The following is an 18,473-nucleotide window of genomic DNA, read 5'->3' on the forward strand; positions in this document are numbered from 1 at the left end:
CCACCTCAGAGAGTCAGGGTCATGGATAGGCTCTGCCTGGCCCAGGGCGGTGGAGGTAGAAGTGGGGAGCTGGTCACCCCCAGGAAGGTTCCAGCACCAGGGGGAGGGAAGAAGGAGTACCTCTGGCCTCCCCCGCACACACACACATGACTTCTCCTAGGAAACATGCCAGGTGGTCACCTTGGAAGAGAGGAAGGCAGCTTTGCCACCACTTACAAACATGGCATGGTGTCGTCCTGTCCCCAAATATGAGGAAGAGCACAGGGTGGCCTTGAGCGGCCAGGCCAGATGTGTTTCTGGTGGCACAGTTAAGTCGAGCTCCACGGATGTGTCTCTACACCCTCAGGGTCTGGGCGTGGTGGGACCCCCCACCCCCGCCCCTGCCCAGCTGCATCCCCCTGCCCTCGCACCCCATCTCCCCAGCCAGTAACAGCAGGTGGCCCTTTGCTCGGCAGGTGGTGCATCTGACGTGGTGGGCCGTGTGCCGCGACTCTGTGTACTACACCCTCTCTGTCATCGTGCTCATTGCTGTGAGTTCCCCATGCCCCTGCAAAGGCCCCGGGCCCTGCCCACCTCTGTCCCTGGCACTAGAGTCAGAGAATCCCTGGCGCCCCCACCCCTGGGTGTGCTGGCTCCTCACTGAGGTCATGGGACCAACCCCCAGCCGGGCGCCTCCCTTTCCCGAAAACTTCATACCTGATGCTTTGGTGATGGGAGCCCCTTGGGGACCCCCTCGAGGGCAAACAGGCCTCGAAAAAGCGAAAGCCGGGTTCCTGTAGCTCACCTCGAGCACATGGTCATCAGAGGCCTGCAGACCCTTCTTAGAGCCCAGTTACCAAGGAGCAGAGCCTCTGGTTCCCCAGCTCACGGGAGCAGGAACAAGACCAGCCGGCGGGGAGCAGTCAGGGTTGGCTGCTGGGAACAAGCGTGTGGGCAGAAAGGGCGGGGGGAGGGGAGGGGGCTAAAGCAGAGACCCCTGGGGCCCGTTAGGGTGTTAGAAGTATTATCTCTGTGCCTGCCCCCCACTGAGGGCTGGGGTGACATCAGCCCATGACACAGGTGACTGCTAAGGACCATGTCCCAGGAGGAGCAGTGTCCATCCAAAAAAGAGCGTTAAAGTGATGGCATGAGGGCAGGTCGTATTCAAGGAGGGCAGAGGCATGTGGCATGTGTCCTAGAGTGACAGTTCCCAGCTGAAGAACATCTGGAATCAACTGGATATGACCATCGTGACCCTTGGATTAGTCACCTGCTGCTGTGTAGCCAATTGCCCGTCCCACTCAGAAGCTTCACAGAGCACACATCTTAGCTCCCATTGTCTTTGGCTCCAGGTCTGGGAGTGGCTTAGCCAAGCCCTCTCCTCTGGCTCAGGGCCTCTCACAAGTGTCAGGCAGGGTACAGTTATCTCAGGGCTCCCCACATAGATCTGCTTTTAGGATCATTCGCAAAGCTGCGGGCAGGTCTTAGGTCCTTCCTCCCTGGCTCTTAGTGCATCTCACAGCCTGGACACTGATGTCCCGCCGAGCAAGGGTGAGGAGGCGCCAAGGTGGAAGCCACAGTTTGTAACGTTGGAAGTGACAGCCCATCATTCTGCCATATTCTGTTTGGAGCGAATCCCTGAGTCCAGGCCACGTATGGGCAGGGGGCGTGGACATGAGGCAGTGGGATCCCTGGAGCATCTGAGAGCCTTCCACCACACTCCCCCCAAAAATGAAAGTTAAGAGATAAAACAGAAAATCAACAAGTTGCGGTCATGGCTCAGTGGAAACAAATCCGACTAGCATCCATGAGGACGCTGGTTTGATCCCTGGCCTCGCTCAGTGGGTTAAGGCTCTGGTGTTGCTGTGAGCTGTGGTGGAGGTCATTGATGTGGCTCAGAGCCTGAGTTGCTATGGCTGTGGTGTAGGCGGGCAGCTGTAGCTCTGATTCAACCCCTGGCCTGGGAACCTCCATATGCTGTGGGTGTGGCCCTAAAAAGACAAAAAAAAAAAAAAAAAAAAGAAAAAAAAAAGCCCAAACTATACTAGAAAGGACAAATAAAAGTAATTTATAATAAAAAATAAATCTTTCAGTATGAAAACATTTTGGCATGAAGATGCTAAAACACCCAGTGATGTAATCCGTTGCCCCCATAGGGCTAATCTCAGTACAGACTGAGGCCGGTGTGTTTGGCTGGCGCCTTAAACCCTGTGAGTGCTGCCAGCGCTGACAACGTGATTTTCCAAAATTATGAGTGACTCCTGCCGAAATTCTAAACAGAGCCAAGAACAGTCATCCTTCCATTCCCAGGACCGTTAACTCACAAGAAAATCAAGTATTTATTAAAACCATGTAAAAATACTTTGATTTATAAAATGGAGTTAAGTTCAAGGCTCAGGTCGTTTTTTTTCCACTTGCCTAAATACTTAGCAGGAGATTCAGGATGTGTGACAAACATGCAAAATCCCCTCCGATAGCATCAATTCCCCATGTTCCAGGCTGAGTAGCACCCCTGGCTCTCACTGCCTCTAAATGCCAGTAGCCCTCTGTTGGGTTGTAAAAACTGAAACTATCCCCATAAATGTCCCCCCAGCTTCCCAGGTGGTGGCACCAGGCTCCCCTCTGTTGAGTGCCCCTTCCTCAGAGTCCTGGCTTTGGGGAACCTCGCAGCAATACCTGGCCAGGTCTTCCCAAGCGGTTCCTGTGTGTGCTACCTGCCGTGACAGCCAGGATTGGGGTGCAGGGAGCCCAAGTCCAGGCAGCAGCCCCTGGCATCTCCAGGGGTCTCTTGTAGGGACCCTCATGTCTCTAAGATCAGATTGGTGGGTCACAGCCCCTCCAGCTTCCTGCGCACACAGGGCCCGGCTGGGGCGGTCACAGGACTCCTTGGACCACGGAAGTAGCATTCACCTGTGTCCCGCGCAGAGATGCTGGGTGGGGGTGTCGGGCAGCATTACTGCCCTCTTAGGAAGCCACTGCATCTCCTGTCACCCCTGGCCTCCCTTCAGATGGTACAGGCAGGTCCTTTGTCCTCAGAGTTTCCAAAGGGGTTTTTTGTTTTATTTTTAAAGAAAATGAGTTGTTTTCATTGCGGCTCCGTGGTAATGAACCCAGCTAGTATCCATGAGGATGCAGGTTCGATCCCTGGCCTCGTTCAGTGGATTAAGGATCCGGCATTGCCATGAGCTGTGGTGTAGGTCACAGATGTGGCTCAAATCTGGTGTGGCTGTGACTGTGGCATAGGCCAGCAGCTGCAGCTCTGTTTCGACCTCTAGCCTGGGAACCTCCGTATGCTGCAGGTATAGCACTTAAAAGAAAAAAAATTTTTTAAAACTTTATAAATAAAGAAAATGACACCTCCTTCCCCCTTACCACCCCCCACAGTTACCATAGAGAGATGATAGATGAGTAGATAGATAGGTAGATAGACACAGATGAACAGACAGACAGAGGGAGAGCCCTTTTCAGGCTTTAAGTTTCTTGATTCTGGCCACTCTGTGCCAGTAAGGAAGACAGAGCCCTGCCAGGCTGGCCCCAGTGGCTACTTGTGCTCTCGTGAAGCATGGGCCATTTCTCGTAGCTCAGCATCTGCTGACCCAGGTTTCTGCTCAGGAGAGGTCGCCTTTTACAGCTGGGAAACCCAGACACGGAGGGAAGAGCCCAGCTTCCTGTGAAGCACGTTACAAGCCAGTATATGTCGGCTCGGGGTGCTCGGGGACCTGTGTTTGCTCTTCTTTGGAATAAATCTGTCCCTCCCCCCCCCCCCGCACCCTTTTTTCTTTTGCCTTCCAGTTCATATATGATGAGGAGATTGTATGGTAAGTTTATTTCTCATTGTTCCTTTTGTATTCATATCCTTGCTTATTGGGTTCATTGAATCTTTTTAAAAAAATATTTCTATAAACATAAGCTTATGCACTTCTGCAGGTAAAAAGGGTTTCCTTCTAAACAGTCATGGCTTTATCTATCCTTCCAAAGTGGCAAAGACTGTTTCCCTTAATATTCCTGCCCTGCCAGATATCAAGATATATTATAAAGCAGAAATAGTGAAAACTGAAGTTTTGCACAGGGATAAGCGTAGGCCAGTGTGGAATGTGGCTCCGAGAACCCGGTAAAGGGCCCGGTTCTGGGCTGGGGGAAGTGACAGGTGTCATGACACGGCGGCGAGTTGGGGGGTATCTCAGATGCTGCTGGGACAACTAGAAATCCCCATGGGATAAAATAACGTCAGATCCTCCCTCACACCTTACACACAAATGAATTCCAGGTGAATTAAAGATACCGCGGTAAGAAGCAAAATCTAAACAATTTAGGGAGTTCAGCGGGTGTGAACTGTGTCCGTTGTGGCTCAGCGGGTGAAGAACCGACATAGTCTCTGGGAGGACGTAGGTTCAGTCCCTGATCTCGCCCAGTGGGCTTAGGATCCCGTGTTGCCGCAAGCTGCGTCATAGGTCACAGATGCGGCTTGAATCTGGTGTTGCTGTGGCTGTGATGTAGGCCATGAGGTGGCCCTGGTCCCGCCTTTTCCTGGGTGGCCGAGGGAACTTTTCCAGAGTCCCACAGACCCCCTGTGGTGGAGAAGGACCTGTCCTTGGCCTTCCCTGTCCCCAGGCGGGCTTCAGATCACAGGACAGCGGGGGGCTGGGCGGCTCGCCCACAGGCCTGGGGTCAGGGAGGTGACGGGACATCCCGCCCTGGTCCACCCGCTGTGCCTCCCTGGCTCTAACCTGTCTCCTTTCTCTCCCGGAGGTGGGAAGGCCTGGTGCTCATCATCTTGTACGTGTTTTACATTCTGATCATGAAGTAAGTGCCTCTCCCAGTCGCCGGCCCCCGCGTCCCCATCCCGCGCTTGCCTTTTGTCAGAGCAGGGAGAAAACCTCCGCCAGACCCTTTTGGTCCCTTTCGGCCACCCCTGTTCTCTGGGGGCCCCTGCTGGCACAGACAGGGTGGGAAAGAGGGACTCAGACCCTGCTTTAGCGCTCTTCACACATGAGCCAGGGGCATCCCGCCGTGGGTGGTGGGAGGAAGATGCAGCCCCTTCCCAAGCAAGTAGCAGGCAAAGCCCTCTCTCCCGCCCCGCTCCACGGCCCTGGCCGCGCCCCAGGGTGACCACTCTTTTGTGCTGTCTCTATAAGTAGCCTGATAACTTAAAACCACTCTTTTGAAAGAGCCAGGCAGCCCCACTCTCTCCAGGCTTCACAATATGCCACCACTCGGGGCCATCACCTTGCACAGCTGCAGGGGGCACCACTTGTTCTTAAGAGGCAGATGCTGCATCCAGGCCTGGGCACCCGTGAGGTCCTCCGGAAACCGCTCAGATCAGAATCTGCTCAAAACTACCCACAATGAATGTTATCAGCCATTAAAGGAAGGAAATTCTGATTCATGCCCCATTGCGGCTGAGCCCTGAGGACCTGATGCTGAGTGAACGGCATCCAGTCACAGGACACAAACTGTATGATTCCATCTGTATGAGGGACTCAGGAGACTCCAATTCCTCAAGGCAGACAGCAAATCAGAGAGTGGTTACCACGTGCTTGAGGGCGGGATTCATGAATGCTGGATGGGTTCATAGGGGCGGCGCTCTGTTTGGGAAATAGATACACCCTCGTGGATGTAATTACTCCCGCTGAATTGTGCCCCTAAGAATGGAAAAGAATTAAAATAGCAAATTTGATGTTACATGTATTTTTCCATTCTTAAAAAAAAAAAAAAAAAGTGCCCGTGAGCTAAGCCACATCCAGGTCGGTAGCATTCTGCTCATACCTCCACACGTAGTTAAAGAGGAAAACGCCACGGGGTTTTATGAGACTGAATCCCATTTCCGTAAAACATGTATAATGTTTTATAAGAACAGGCTATATACGCTGTCAAACTGCAGGAAGTTATCCTGAAGTGGTCTCCTCTTCCAGTGCCTTTCCGTGGGGCAGCCAGCCAGCCTGGAGCCTGGCGTGGGCTCTTCTCCGTGGGGATGCTCTCCGGGCAGCCCGTGGGAGCAAGGCCAGTGGCTGTGGAGGAGAGGGTGGACCTGAGCACACCTGCTTCCAGCCTGTCCTGAGGCTGGCTGTACCTGTCGTGTTAGGACAGGCTTGTGGCGTGCAGGAGTAGGCATCGGTCATTTTCTTAGGCTGCAGGTCTCTTGCACCCCCAGGAAGTCCAGTGGCCCCTTAGTAGGAGCAGGTCCCCTGCGACCGTACATTGTTCCAAGGTTCCTGTCAGGAAACTGTCAGCTTGGTTGATCAGCCTTAGCTCCCCGCCCCCTCGCCCCGGGACCATGCTCGCGGCAGGTGCATGGGGGGGAGGGGGGGAGGTCCCCACCCACTCCCTAGCCCAGCCTTTCCTTCACCTCCGACCTCCCACCTTAACTTGCAGGTACAATGTGAAGATGCAGGCCTTTTTCACAGTCAGACAAAAGACCATTGCGAATGGCAACACGGTGAACAGTGAGCTGGAGGATGGTAATGACTGCTGTGATAATAGCTCTGATGACCCCTCCGTGCCGTTGCTGGGGCAAGGTAAGGCTGAGCAGACAGGAGCGGGCACACCATGTCATTGAAACCACCCCCTTCGTTGGTGCACACACACGCTCCCCCTAAACTGTCCCTCTCTTACCCTTGGTCACAGGACCCTACCTGAGAAGGGCGAGTCATGTAGGAGGTGGAGAAGGACGAGTCCAGACTCAACCGTCACGTCCTTGGGGATCTCCCCGGGCTCCCGAGGACGGCTCAGGGCCTGCTTGCCTTTCCTGAAATGAATTACATGCTGACGCATGTGACAGGCCAGTGACAGGGGGTGGCAGAGCAGGCCAGGGCTCCCCAGGGCTTCTCAAAGGCCAGACCCAGCTCTGGAGAGCTCTGTTCTAAAGAGACCTCTGGCTTGTTGCCCAAAGGAGCAGCGAGCCTGGGAAAGAGGCCATGGAGCTGACCAGGAAGCCCAGACCTCCCCAGTAGCCCTGCCAGGAACCCTTTTCCCTGGGGGCAGTGGCCTTGTCTCCTCAGCTTCTCATTGGCCACCATGTCTGGGGTTTCTGGGCCTCCAGAGCCAGCCCATGTCATCTCTGTCGGGTTCCCCAAAGGTCTAGGCCCAACTGGTGACTGCCTTGGAACTCTTGTCCTCAGTTCTTAATCCAGCTGGTTAGCAGGTGACTCTGTCAGTGGGGGCAGCTGCCAGGAAGCCGAGAGGGTCCCATTCTTTTGCACCCAAGACCTGTGCAAAGGCTGAATAGGTTCTTGTAGTTACAATCTAGGGAAAAAAACAAACAAACAAAAAAAAAAAACAACAGCTTAAGCTGGCATCATTGAGTTCCACCCACGTGTTGGTACAGGCTTCCTTAACGGGGAGAGAAAGGCGTGGGCCAGCCACCTGGGGACTCTCCCTCCTCTATTCCTCATGGGAGAGTCCCTCTTTCAGGTGACTTTAATTCCTTCATGGCCTCCCTGATGTCACCACGTTGTCTCAGAGGGCACTGTTTGCCTGTGTCTGGGACACATGGGGGCCAAAACCTATACGCCTCGGCCCCCTCCCCAGCCTCCGCCCTGGGGTGGGTCAGGGTAGGGAGCTCCTACCATGTCCACTTTGGCCTGGTGCGTCCTGTCCCATCTCAGGGAACCCCCAAGGGGAAGGCACCTGTCGTAGGTGCTGGAGGGACAGATCTCCCCACGTGGAAGGAGGAAGGCCGCTGGGCACAGGGGATGCAGCGAAAGGCAGCCTGCAGAGTGTGGGACTAGGCCACCGCGTGGCCTGTTTCTTAGCAGGCCACCCCAGCAGAGGGCCCGTTTCCAGGACAACCTCCTCAGAAGGGGAGGGGACAGTGTGGCTGCTGTTTGGAATTTTAGCTCCATAGACACTGGCTCTGAGGGCCCCACAAACAAGACTCTCAAGAGGTTGTTCCCAGCCACCTTTGTATATGGAGATGAGTGCTCCTGGGGTCCGCGTGCTGAGTCATTCAGGCCAGTGGCAAATGCCCGTGTCCTCAGGTGCCAGCCCCGGGGGCTCCCTGCCGCCGTGTGGCCAGTGGTGGAGGCCTGTCCCCAGGGCCACGTGATGAGGACGCGAGCCCCTTCCTCTTGCAGGGACATCTGGCTGCCCGGAGGCCGCAGCCCATGTGGGGCCTTTCCAGATGCTCGGCCCTCTCCCTTGTGTACCCGTGACAGTAGGGGTTTCCCCCAAGTTGAATACGTTCCCCCACATCTTGAAGTCCAAGAAAATTTCTGGAAAATTGGAAGATTAGACACAGGACTGCCTCCCCCCTCCCACCCCCCCAGCACATGGAAAGGAGAGAAGATAGGTCTCCCTGTGATTCTTATCCGGGTAGATGCATTTAGATAAAGGCCAAGGAGGAAGAGGTCAGGGAGTCTGGGGGGGGGAGGCAGGCCTGGACCAGGACAGATGGGAGGCCTGGAGATGCAGCCCAGGCTGCTGGATGCCCTTCTCCGCAGAGGGCCGTGTGCCTGAGTTGCTGGCCCCTAGAGGGAGACCGACTGGACCAGGAAAAGGGAGCATCCATAACATCCCGAGGGCGGGGGGACCTGAGGGGAGCGGGGCTTCGGGACTTTGCCATTTGGCACTGGTGTTGTCACAAAATCTTCGCAACCCGGAGCACCTCGCCCCTGGTCCTCAGCCTCTAGGTAGGTGGCATCAACACCCCACGCCAGCTCAGGCCAGTTTCTGTTTTGGGGGGCATAACATCCTCCAACTTTGTTCTGCATTCAGTGGTTTGGGGGGGGTTCCCCTAAAACTGTTACACATTGTTTACATCACCCTTCAATTCTGCTCAAGAAAACAGAGCCCGATACACCAAGAAAAGGAGCCAGGGGCTGAAGCAGGAAGGCGCTCCGTTTCCTGCCACTGCTGGGGGTCCAGCCTCTTCTTGTGGGCTGTCAGGTGGCCTTGCACGCATCCTGGTAGCCAGGGCCATCATGACCACTGGCTCAGCTCACTTAGGGAGCCTTTCCAAGCCACCCTGGGCCTGGATACAACTTTGGCTTGGAGCAGAGAGGGAGGGAGTGATTCCTGGCCTTAGGCTGTACCTCCAGAAAAAAAAAAAAAAAAAAAAATGCTGCAATGGATTAGGTTTCCTGCCAGGCAGGCACCTGTGGCTTGGATATATCACCCTGTGCTGCCACTTGGTGGGCAGTGCCAGGACAAGGTGCCTGAGAAGCCGGGCATCATGTCTCTGCCCTCCTTCTGAGCCCAGCTGTTCCCCGAGGCGGTACCCACGGCAAGGCTGGTTCCACCTACGGAGCCTGCCTCTGCTTTGCAGGTTTCCACCTCCCTCTGGGGTGGAGGCTTCAGAGGAGGGAGGGGTTGCCGCTTTCCTGCAGCAGGGAGGGGCGGTGGGGTTCCTGCTCCTCAGAGTGGGACCCAGCCGTAGAGTTCAGCCAGGAGAGGGACCTACCCGGAGGCCAGAGACCCTGAGCCCTGAAGCCCCTCCACTAACATCCTCCTTCCAATAACCCTCTGGCATCTTGGCCCCCATCAAGAATGCTGCCCCAGACTCCCGGCATCCACCGCACGCTAATCATCTCTGGCAAAAATCTCTGTCGGCCTTTGTCTCCTTAACTCCTCTCCTCTTCTAAATTGTAAGTAATCTGCTTCCATCCAAGCAATAACACATGCATTTAAAAAGAAAAAAGAAAAAAACCACGCGTCCAACGCACGCCTCGTTGGCGGTGAGTGTTTGTCTCCGACAGATGCATGGTCCTCCAAGCTTTGGTTCTAACCACACGCCTCCTGTCTGCTGAGCCTTGCTGCCTGTGTGGTGAGGGTGGTGTGTCTGGTGTGCATCTGTTCATGTTTATGCCATTAACTCTCCCGAGGGTTTGCTCTCGGCTCTCTGTTGTCGGGGAAGGACGCTCACCCGGAGCTGGTGACCCGTGGGGGGGGGGGGGTGTCTGCTTTGATAGCCCCTCAGAGGGGAAAGCCACCTGCTTCTGTGGGCCGTGTTCGTGAATGCTTCTGTTTCGGGACCCTCGGGGGCTCCGGAGTTAAATGTCAACCCCCCAGACTCCAGCCCGGAGCATCTTGATGAAGGTGGCAGGGAAGATCTGGGCACTGGAAGGAGCGTTCTTCAGCCTCATCAGTGGAAGCAAAGGGTCAGAGAGCGTGGCCTCCCTTCTGGAGGGCGCTGGAGACACTGGGCTCGGCCAGCAGCTTCCCCTGCAGACCGGCTCCCAGGCTCCTTTCCTGGCTCTCTGTCGCCTCATCCAGGGCCTGGGAGCTGATTCTTTGACTTCACTGCCTGCCCCAAGGAGAACAGATTTATCCTTCTGTGCCAGGCAGAGATGGTTCCTCTAAGACAGAGCAGGGGGCCTCCTGGGAAGCTTAGAGCCAGTGCTTTCTGGTGCCCTCCAGCATATCCCCTGCCAGGGGGGCCTTGTCAATTTGTAAAGCCTTGTCTGAGCCTCTGTTTAAGGGGGGAGGGGAAGAAAGGCCCCCCCAGAGGCACCGGTGAGCGATGGCGGGGTCCTGATCCCCTTGGGAGGAGGGCTGCCCCATGGGATACTGAAGGACCTTTACCATTGGCCAAGACTGGGCCCCTGAAGAAAAGGGCATCGATTGGCAGAGGGGCCAGATTGTGGGAGGGGTGCTGTGACGGGAGAGCACGGGGCTCTGTCTAATGCTTGCCGTCGGTGGGCATTTCAGACCCAGTGGCCCACTTGATTAATGGGAAAAGCTGAAGCTGGGCTCCCAGGCGGCTACCAGCCGCCGAGACCACAGTCGGAGAAGTTGGTACCTGAGGGGAGGTCCGTTGGACCCCCCAGCCCTTGGGTTTTGCTCCCTGGCGGGAGCCCAGCCCTAATCGTGGCTTTGCGCTCAATGCAGTGAAGGAGGAGCCGCAGTACAGCAAAAACCCAGTGGTGATGGTGGACGAGGTCATGAGCTCCAGCCCTCCCAAGTTCAACTTCCCGGAGGCGGGCTTGCGTATAATGATCACCAACAAGTTTGGGCCCAGGACTCGACTGCGGATGGCCAGCAGGATCATAATTAACGAGGTGAGTTTGCTTCGTGAGACCGTGAGCACGGGCGGCCTTGGATGGGTTGGGTTCTGACACATTGAGGAGACCCTGGCTCGTCGGGATGTTCCTGGTGTGGGGCCCCGCGTGTCCTCTGCCAGGCTGGTGCTGGTCGCCGCACCTGTTTGGTGCATCACCCGCAGGCAGCAAGTGATTCTCTCAGGAAGGATTTTAAGGCAGCTAGCCATCAAATACCAGAATACAATACATACCTGCCATGTTCCACTGAGTAATTTTGTCAAGTCCTAGAGTAAAACTAATAGGAAAAAAGCAAGACTGAAATACAGATTATTAATTTTTTTTTGCCTTTATCTTTTTAGGGTTGCACCCGAGGCATATGGAGGTTCCAGGCTAGGGGTCAAATCAGAGCTGCAGCTGCCAGCCTACACCACAGCCACACCCACACGGGATCTGAGTGGCATCTGCGACCTACACCAGAGCTCACTGCAATGCCGGATCCTTAACCCACTGAGCGAGGCCAGGGATCAAACCTACAACCTCATGGTTACTAGTCAGGTTCATTAACCACTGAGCCATGACAGGATCTCCTGAAGTATGGATTTTCTTTTTTAATTTTACTCAGGACTAAAAAAAATTAAAAAATATGAAAACACACCTGTTCTCTGTAGACGGAGCAAGTCTAAAAGGAAACAGGCACTGTGGACAGCAGTTACCCCATTTTCACTGTTACCCAGCGTTCTGCTTGGTATTCGTGCCAAGTCTTTTTCAAATTTGAAAAAAAAAAAATCTTAAATAAGTCTGAATCTTCCCTCGTGTAAAAACAAAAAACCGTCTAGCAAAGTTAACAGGCTTTGCTTCCTGACTTTTCCAGACTTTGCTGCATATGTGCCTATTAGAGTTCTAAGCCATTAATTATCCTCAGACACGAGGAGCTTGGAACTTCATTGGCTAATGACAGGGTAGTCAGCACCTGAATTTGGTGGAAGACGGATAATGCACAGTGCTTAAGGGTTCTGAATTTTGAACTTTCTACTTTGATTGCTATAGGTCATGTGTACTTTCTGTGGAAAGTGTATTAAGAAAGAGAAGCATTGCAAACTTTGAGCCATCCTGCATCAGTTTGGTCCAAATCAGTCAAATTTAGATCAGTGAAAAATTGGGGGGGGGTCACGCCCACAGCTTGCAGAAGTTCCCTGGCCAGGGATCAAACCTGCCCCATGTCTCAGGCCGCTGCAGAGACAATGCCAGAGCCTTCATCCGCTGCATCACAAGGGAACTCCCTAAATCAGGGAAATTTTAACAAATCCTGGCCATTTCTCAAAGTACAATAGTTGCACCCACTGGATGTTGGATGAACAATTCTTAGGGATTTGGGGATTTGGGTTTATGGTATATTTTTCATGGCATGCACATCCAGGGAACTGATGGGGTTTTTGATGGAGTCACTAAAATGCTGGTTGTCCTGCCCCCTGATGTCTTGAGCTGCTGAGAAAACCTTGTTTTCCACTGTCCTGGGACCAGCCTGCCCTGGAAGGCAGCATGGGGAGTTAGGCCGGATTCAGGAGGAAGAAATTCTGAGTTTTAATTTCACATTAGCTTCTGCCTCGCTTCATCTTCCTGGGCCTCAGTTTCTCTTTGGGAGGTGTTGGACAGAGTGTTTCCAACTCTAAAACCTTTGACACCAAGAAGGGCTCTGTCCAGGGCTAAACCGTGTCCTCGAGGAAACGCATCACGGGGTGGGAGTAGAGGGGGTAAACCCCACAAAATGCCCAGTTTTGAGGTTGTTTCTCCAGAGTCTTTGGTTTCGTTCACTGTTCATTTTCATTCGAGAATATTACAGATAAGTTCGCAAAGCTAAAACTAATCCGTGGAAGAAATGCCTGTGGGATGGATGCCATCCTTTGTTCATTGTCATCAGAGAGAGTCTAAGGGGGTGGGTATTGAGGAAAGGAGGTATGAGGGGTGTGGACGGTGGGCTCTGTTTCTCCTTCACTCCAAGCCTACCCTTGACTGCCTTGACCCCCTGCATCCATAGTCCCTGTGATGAGTGGCCAAGAGGCTGAGAATTTTTAAAAGTGTTTTAAATTATAGTTGATGTACAGTGTTGTGCCAATTTCTGCTGCGTAGCAAAGTGACTCAGTGAAACATCAGTTAAACACACACACACCCTCATACATACACACTCATTCTTTTTTATATTCTTTCCCATCATGATCTTTCCCAGGAGATAGGATATAGTTCCCTATACAGGAGGACGTTACTGTTTATCCAGTCCAAATATAAGAGTTTGCATCTACTAACTCCAGACTCCCAGTCCATCCCTCTCCCTCCCTTCTCCCCTTGGCAACTACAAGATTGTTCTCCATGTCTGAGAGTCTGTTTCTATTTCATAGATGGTTCATCTGTGCCATATTTTAGATTCCCCATGTAAGCGACATCATATGGTATTTGTCTTTCTCTTTCGAACTTCCCTTAGTATGATGATCTCTAGTTGTGTCCATGTTGCTGCAGATGCCATTCTTTTGTTCTTTTTCATGGCTGAGTAGTATTCCGTTGTACCACATCTTCTTAATCCATTCATCTGTCGATGGACATTTAGATTGTTTTCATGTCTTGGCTATTATGAATAGCGCAGCTGTGAACATAGGGGTGCATATGTCTTTTTAAATTATAGTTTTGTCCAGATATATTCCCAGGAGAGGGATTGCTGGAGCATATGGTAATTCTATTTTTAGTTTTCTGAGAAACCTCCACACTGTTTTCCATCGTGGCTGAATCAGTTTACACTCCTACAAGAGTGTAGGAGGCTTCCCTTTTCTCCAGACCCTCTCCAGCATTTGTTATTTGTAGATTTTTTTTTTAAACGATGGCCATTCTGACCAGTGTGAGGTGGTACCTCACTGTAGTTTTGATTTGCATTTCCGAGAGGCCTAGAATTTCACCCTGGGTTTCCCCTTCCTCTTGAGTGCCCATCCCACCTGGTCCCCTGGCTCCTTCATCCCCATAACTCACTCTTCCTCTTCTCACACCTGGATGCTGGTCATTTTGAGCTGCCACAATTAGCTCTGATTTTCTGAGCTCCTGCTGTGTGCCAGTGCAGGGGGCTGGATGTTTTACTTGTGTTATAGCATTAATCCTCTGATGATATGGTCAATTTATCAGAGAGTTAGAGTAATTTTCCCCAAGTCACGTGACTAATAAGAACAGCAATTCCAGCCAAAATCAGGGTCCTGACTGCATTATAAGAGCTGCATAGATTCTTAGGAGTCAGTCTAGTCCACCTCCCCTGCCCCCTTAAAGATAAATAAGATATCGTTATTCCTTCTATAATATCCAGTCCCTGCTTGGTCTTGTTTTGTTTTTGGTTTGTTTGGCCACAGTGTATAGCAACTTGATGTGGGATCTCAGTTCCCAGACCAGGGATTGAACCCAGGCCACAGTGGTAAAAGCACAGAGTCCTAACCACTAGACCACCAGGAAACTCCCCTTGCGTTGCTTGTTATTTGTTGCCTCTTCCATGTGTCGTCCCCTCAGACATCAGGCAGCAGTTGTCCTCTCCTCATTTTCTTTTTGAATCTAAACATCCTTGGAATTCCCCACTCTCCCTAATTGGACAGAATTCTAGTCCTTGCCATCTACTTACTCTCCTATAGAAAACTTACTGTTGTTTCTCTCAGCGTGGGGACCTGTCACCTCCTTTGTGTTGTAATCTGTACCTCTTTTAATACAACCTCAGGTCACTATAGATATTTTTTCAGATATGATTCTTTGTTGGTTCCCATTAAGCTAGAGTCGTGACCCGCTCCCATTCATGTTCCTACTCAGTCACGCCCACCTCCTTACAATTCGGTGCTTGCATGGCTATTTGGGGGTTTTGGGGTTTTGATTTGTTTTACTATAAGGATGACGTTTCATTTAACCCTGTTTGGGTAGCAAAATATTATGCCTCAGGTCTTGGCCTGGGTCTCAGGTATAGATGATTTTGTTCTTTTTGGTAGCTGTGTATTGTGGACACACTTGTAGGGAAAAAAGGTTGAAATTGCCACTCAACCCTAGACTTCATGATTTAGCAGTCCCTGCCTAAAACCAACAGGAAGCCGGGTAATGGTCTATTCCTTTCTTTTAGAAAAATAACATGCTTTCATTTCAAGTAATAATAACTCCCTCCCAGCCCACTGCCCAGCCCCCTCACCCTCTATGTGCTTCCAGTAACCACAAGAGTAAGTGTTAGGCACACAGTTGTGGAGATGGCCTTGGGGACATGTTTACTGACTCTTGATCACCTGCTGAACTTGAAGGATATGTGTGTGTCCACTGCGTGATGATCATTATCCACAGGGCCTAAAGCCGACCTAGAAATATTTTTAAGAAGGACCACATAATGATAGGCTCTGCAAAAGCAAACAGGTTCTCAGGAACAGGGGAACCTGTTGATTTCTTGAAAAGTGGCCTCTGCTTTTCCCTGGTTTAGTAGAAACCCACAGACTTGGCCAGGGTGGAAAGGAGGCAGACTTAGTCTGTAGCTACCAGGAGATGGGGCAGGGGAGGGGACAGGCTGGTTCACACACTCATTAGACGTGACAAAAAAAAATCTTGGCCAGTATAAGCCTTCCAGATGGCCAGTAACCCAATCAGATGTTCAGTATCATTAGTTGTTGGGGAAATGCAAGTTAAAACCGCAATTAGATGTCACCACACATCCACCAGAATGGCTAAAGTTTAAAGATTGACAATATCAAGCATTAACAAGGATGGGATGCAACTAAAATTATGATCCGTTTCTGGTACATGTGTAAAATGGTTCATCGTGCCCTCACCTTACGACCTAGCAATCCCACGCCAAGGGAAACACCCAAGAGGAATGTGTGCCTATGTCCACAAAAAGACATGCACACAAATGTTCCCAGCATTCCTCATAGTAACCAAAAAGAGGAAATAGCCCAGATGCCTATCTACAGGCAAAGGATACATTGTAGGTTATTCATATGGTGGAATACTATATAGCCCTGAAAATAGAAACAACAGGGATGAACCTCATAGATATTTGAGTGAGTGAGAGAAGCCAGGCATAAAATCATACATGTTCTTTCAATCCATTTATATGAAGCTCAAGTTCAGTAAAAAAAAAAAAAAAATGAATTAATATTTATAAAAGTCAGAATAAGGGTTACCTTGGTTACTTACAGAGCGAGGGAACCCTAAGGGAATCTTCAGAGGGGCTGGCAGTGTTCACATCAAGATGTGAACCATCGTTGAGCTATTGTTCATGGACTGTAAGTGCACTTGTCACATGATAACATTTTTTAAAATGTGTGAAAGACTATGCAGGGCCTCTTCCGAGACCATCCTCGTATGTTTTACGACAATCCACAGGGAAGTTGGAATGATCACTGTCATCTAGTGTCACAGGCTGGGCAGTCAGGTTGGCGTTAAGAGGAGGAGGCCCGGGGCTCTGACCAGTACCCCTGCCAGTATTAGTCCAAGGGGAAATGAGCAAACTTAGCGGGAACCATTGCCATTTCTCAGGCAAGCCCATCTCCCGAGGCGCCATTCACCAACTTTCAGGGCTGCCTGCATGCACGGAGCAAAGCAACAGGGCGGAGTTCCCGTTGTGGCTCAGCGGTAATGAACTCGACTAATGTCCATGAGGACTAGGGTTCAATCCTTGGCCTCACTCAATGGGCTCAGTGGGTTAAGCTTCCACTAAGCTGTGATGCAGACAGCAGAGGCAGCTAGCCTGGGAACATCCATATGCCTCAGGAGAGGCCCTAAAAAAAAAAAAAAGCAACAGGGCAACATGTCGTCTCACGCCTCGGTGTCTGCCTTGCCTCCTGTCCACACAGAGGCAGAGGCTGATCAACTCGGCCAACGGTGTGAGCAGCAAGCCGCTTCAAAATGGGAGACACGAGAGCATGGAGAACGGGAACGTTCCCGTGGAGAACCCCGAAGAGCCGCAGCGGGAGCAGGAGCAGCAGCCGCCCCCGCCCCCGGAGCCAGAGCCGGTGGAGGCCGCCTTCCTGTCCCCCTTCTCCGTGCCCGGTGAGTTCTGGGGGAGCGGGGCTCTCGGGCTACGCTGCTGGGGGCTCCGGGGGACCAAACTCCATGATCGTGGTGGACATGAAGTCACTCAGTGAATGTCCCCAAGTGCTGAACTATGGGTTAGAGGTGCAGTGGGATGGGACACTTCCCAGTGTAGGGGAGCCTGTGTGCCAGCCAGCCCGCTGGGGACAACCCCTAGTGACTGCACTCAAATGCCCAGGGCAACAGGGCTTTCTCATGCAGTTAGGAAAGGAACCACGGAGTTCCTCTTGTGGCTCAGTGAAAACAAGTCTGACTAGCATCCATGAGGCTGCAGGTTCAATCCCTGGCCTTGCTCAGTGGGTTAAGGATCCAGCATTGCCATGAGCTGTGGTGTAGGTCGCAGATGAGGCTCAGATCTGGTGTTACTGTGGCTGTGATGTAGGCTGGTGGCTGCAGTTCCAATTTGACCCCTAGCCTGGGAACCTGCATATGCCAAGGGTGTGGCCCTAAAAAAAAAAAAACAGAAAAGAAAAGGAACCACATTCATTGTGAGTTATGGACACACTCAGACTCAGCAACCTTTTCATTGTGGGCAGGCCATTTTCCCCATGTGTTGCATATGTGCAGGGACAGGATATTCTAAGGCCACAGGATATTCTAATACATAGTTATGTATTTGGTGACATCTCCTACCTATAAGTAAGTCAGGTCAGGCTGTGACTCTTCCCTGAACCCTCAGTGACTTCCCATCTCGTTGGAGTCTCACCTTCAAGGCCCAGTGTCTTCTGACTTCTGGTTCCTTGCTAACCTCACCTCTGTTCTTCCCCCTCCTGCCCTCTGCTCCAGCCACAGTGGCTTCCTCACTGTCCTTCCCAGAACATAGCAGGTATGTTCCTGCCCCAGGACCTTTGTATGTGCCATTTGCTGGAATGCCGTCTCCCCAGTTATCTGTATGGCTCACTTCCTCACCTTGTTCAGGTCTCTGCTTAAATGTCACCTTCATGGGGTTCCTGCTGTGGCGCCGTGGGTTAAGTATCCAGAGTTAACTCTGGACAGCAGAGGTTTGATTCCTGGCCTAGCACAGCAGGTTAAAGATCTGGAGTTCCCATAGCTGTGGCATAGGACACAGCTGCAGCTCAGATTCGGTTATGCCCCCCCCCCCCAAAAAAAACACCTTTTCAGTGTGGCCTTCCCTGACCACTCTATTTTAAATATTTTATATTTTTTTAATCGTGTGTGTCTCCCCAGCTATAATATCAGCTCCGCACGGGCAGGGATGTTTGTTTCGTTCATTGCTGTATCCCCAGGGCCCAAGCCTGACTCATAGTAGGTGCTTAGTAGATGTCCATCAAATGAGTTCATGTGTGTGAGAGGAGCCTAGACACACCCCGTCTGTGTTCACCTTTAACCAAACTCCTCTGCCGTCCGCGAAGGGAAATGACAACCAGAACGCTTTGTTTTTTTCTCGAGGTTTTTTTCCTTGGTGTCCTGCTATCC

At 51.9% G+C, this 18,473-nt stretch overlaps 1 protein-coding gene across 2 annotated transcripts in view; it reads left to right on the plus strand.

The window, feature by feature from the left end:
* SLC24A4 (solute carrier family 24 member 4) overlaps positions 1–18,473 on the plus strand; it is a 178,746-nt gene that overhangs the window by 121,140 nt on the left and 39,133 nt on the right. Inside the window, exons 7-12 of one of the 2 annotated variants that reach the window (XM_003128693.6) lie at positions 456–530; positions 3,772–3,797; positions 4,729–4,782; positions 6,352–6,494; positions 10,804–10,973; positions 16,799–16,994. In XM_003128693.6, the coding sequence (XP_003128741.3) occupies positions 456–530; positions 3,772–3,797; positions 4,729–4,782; positions 6,352–6,494; positions 10,804–10,973; positions 16,799–16,994 (664 nt within the window). The remainder of the gene's footprint in view (positions 1–455; positions 531–3,771; positions 3,798–4,728; positions 4,783–6,351; positions 6,495–10,803; positions 10,974–16,798; positions 16,995–18,473) is intronic. The other variant, XM_003482307.4, reaches the window with a different exon arrangement.

The sequence above is a fragment of the Sus scrofa genome, chromosome 7 (genome assembly GCF_000003025.6).
Source record: "Sus scrofa isolate TJ Tabasco breed Duroc chromosome 7, Sscrofa11.1, whole genome shotgun sequence".
In the NCBI taxonomy this organism is placed as follows: Eukaryota; Metazoa; Chordata; class Mammalia; order Artiodactyla; family Suidae; genus Sus; species Sus scrofa.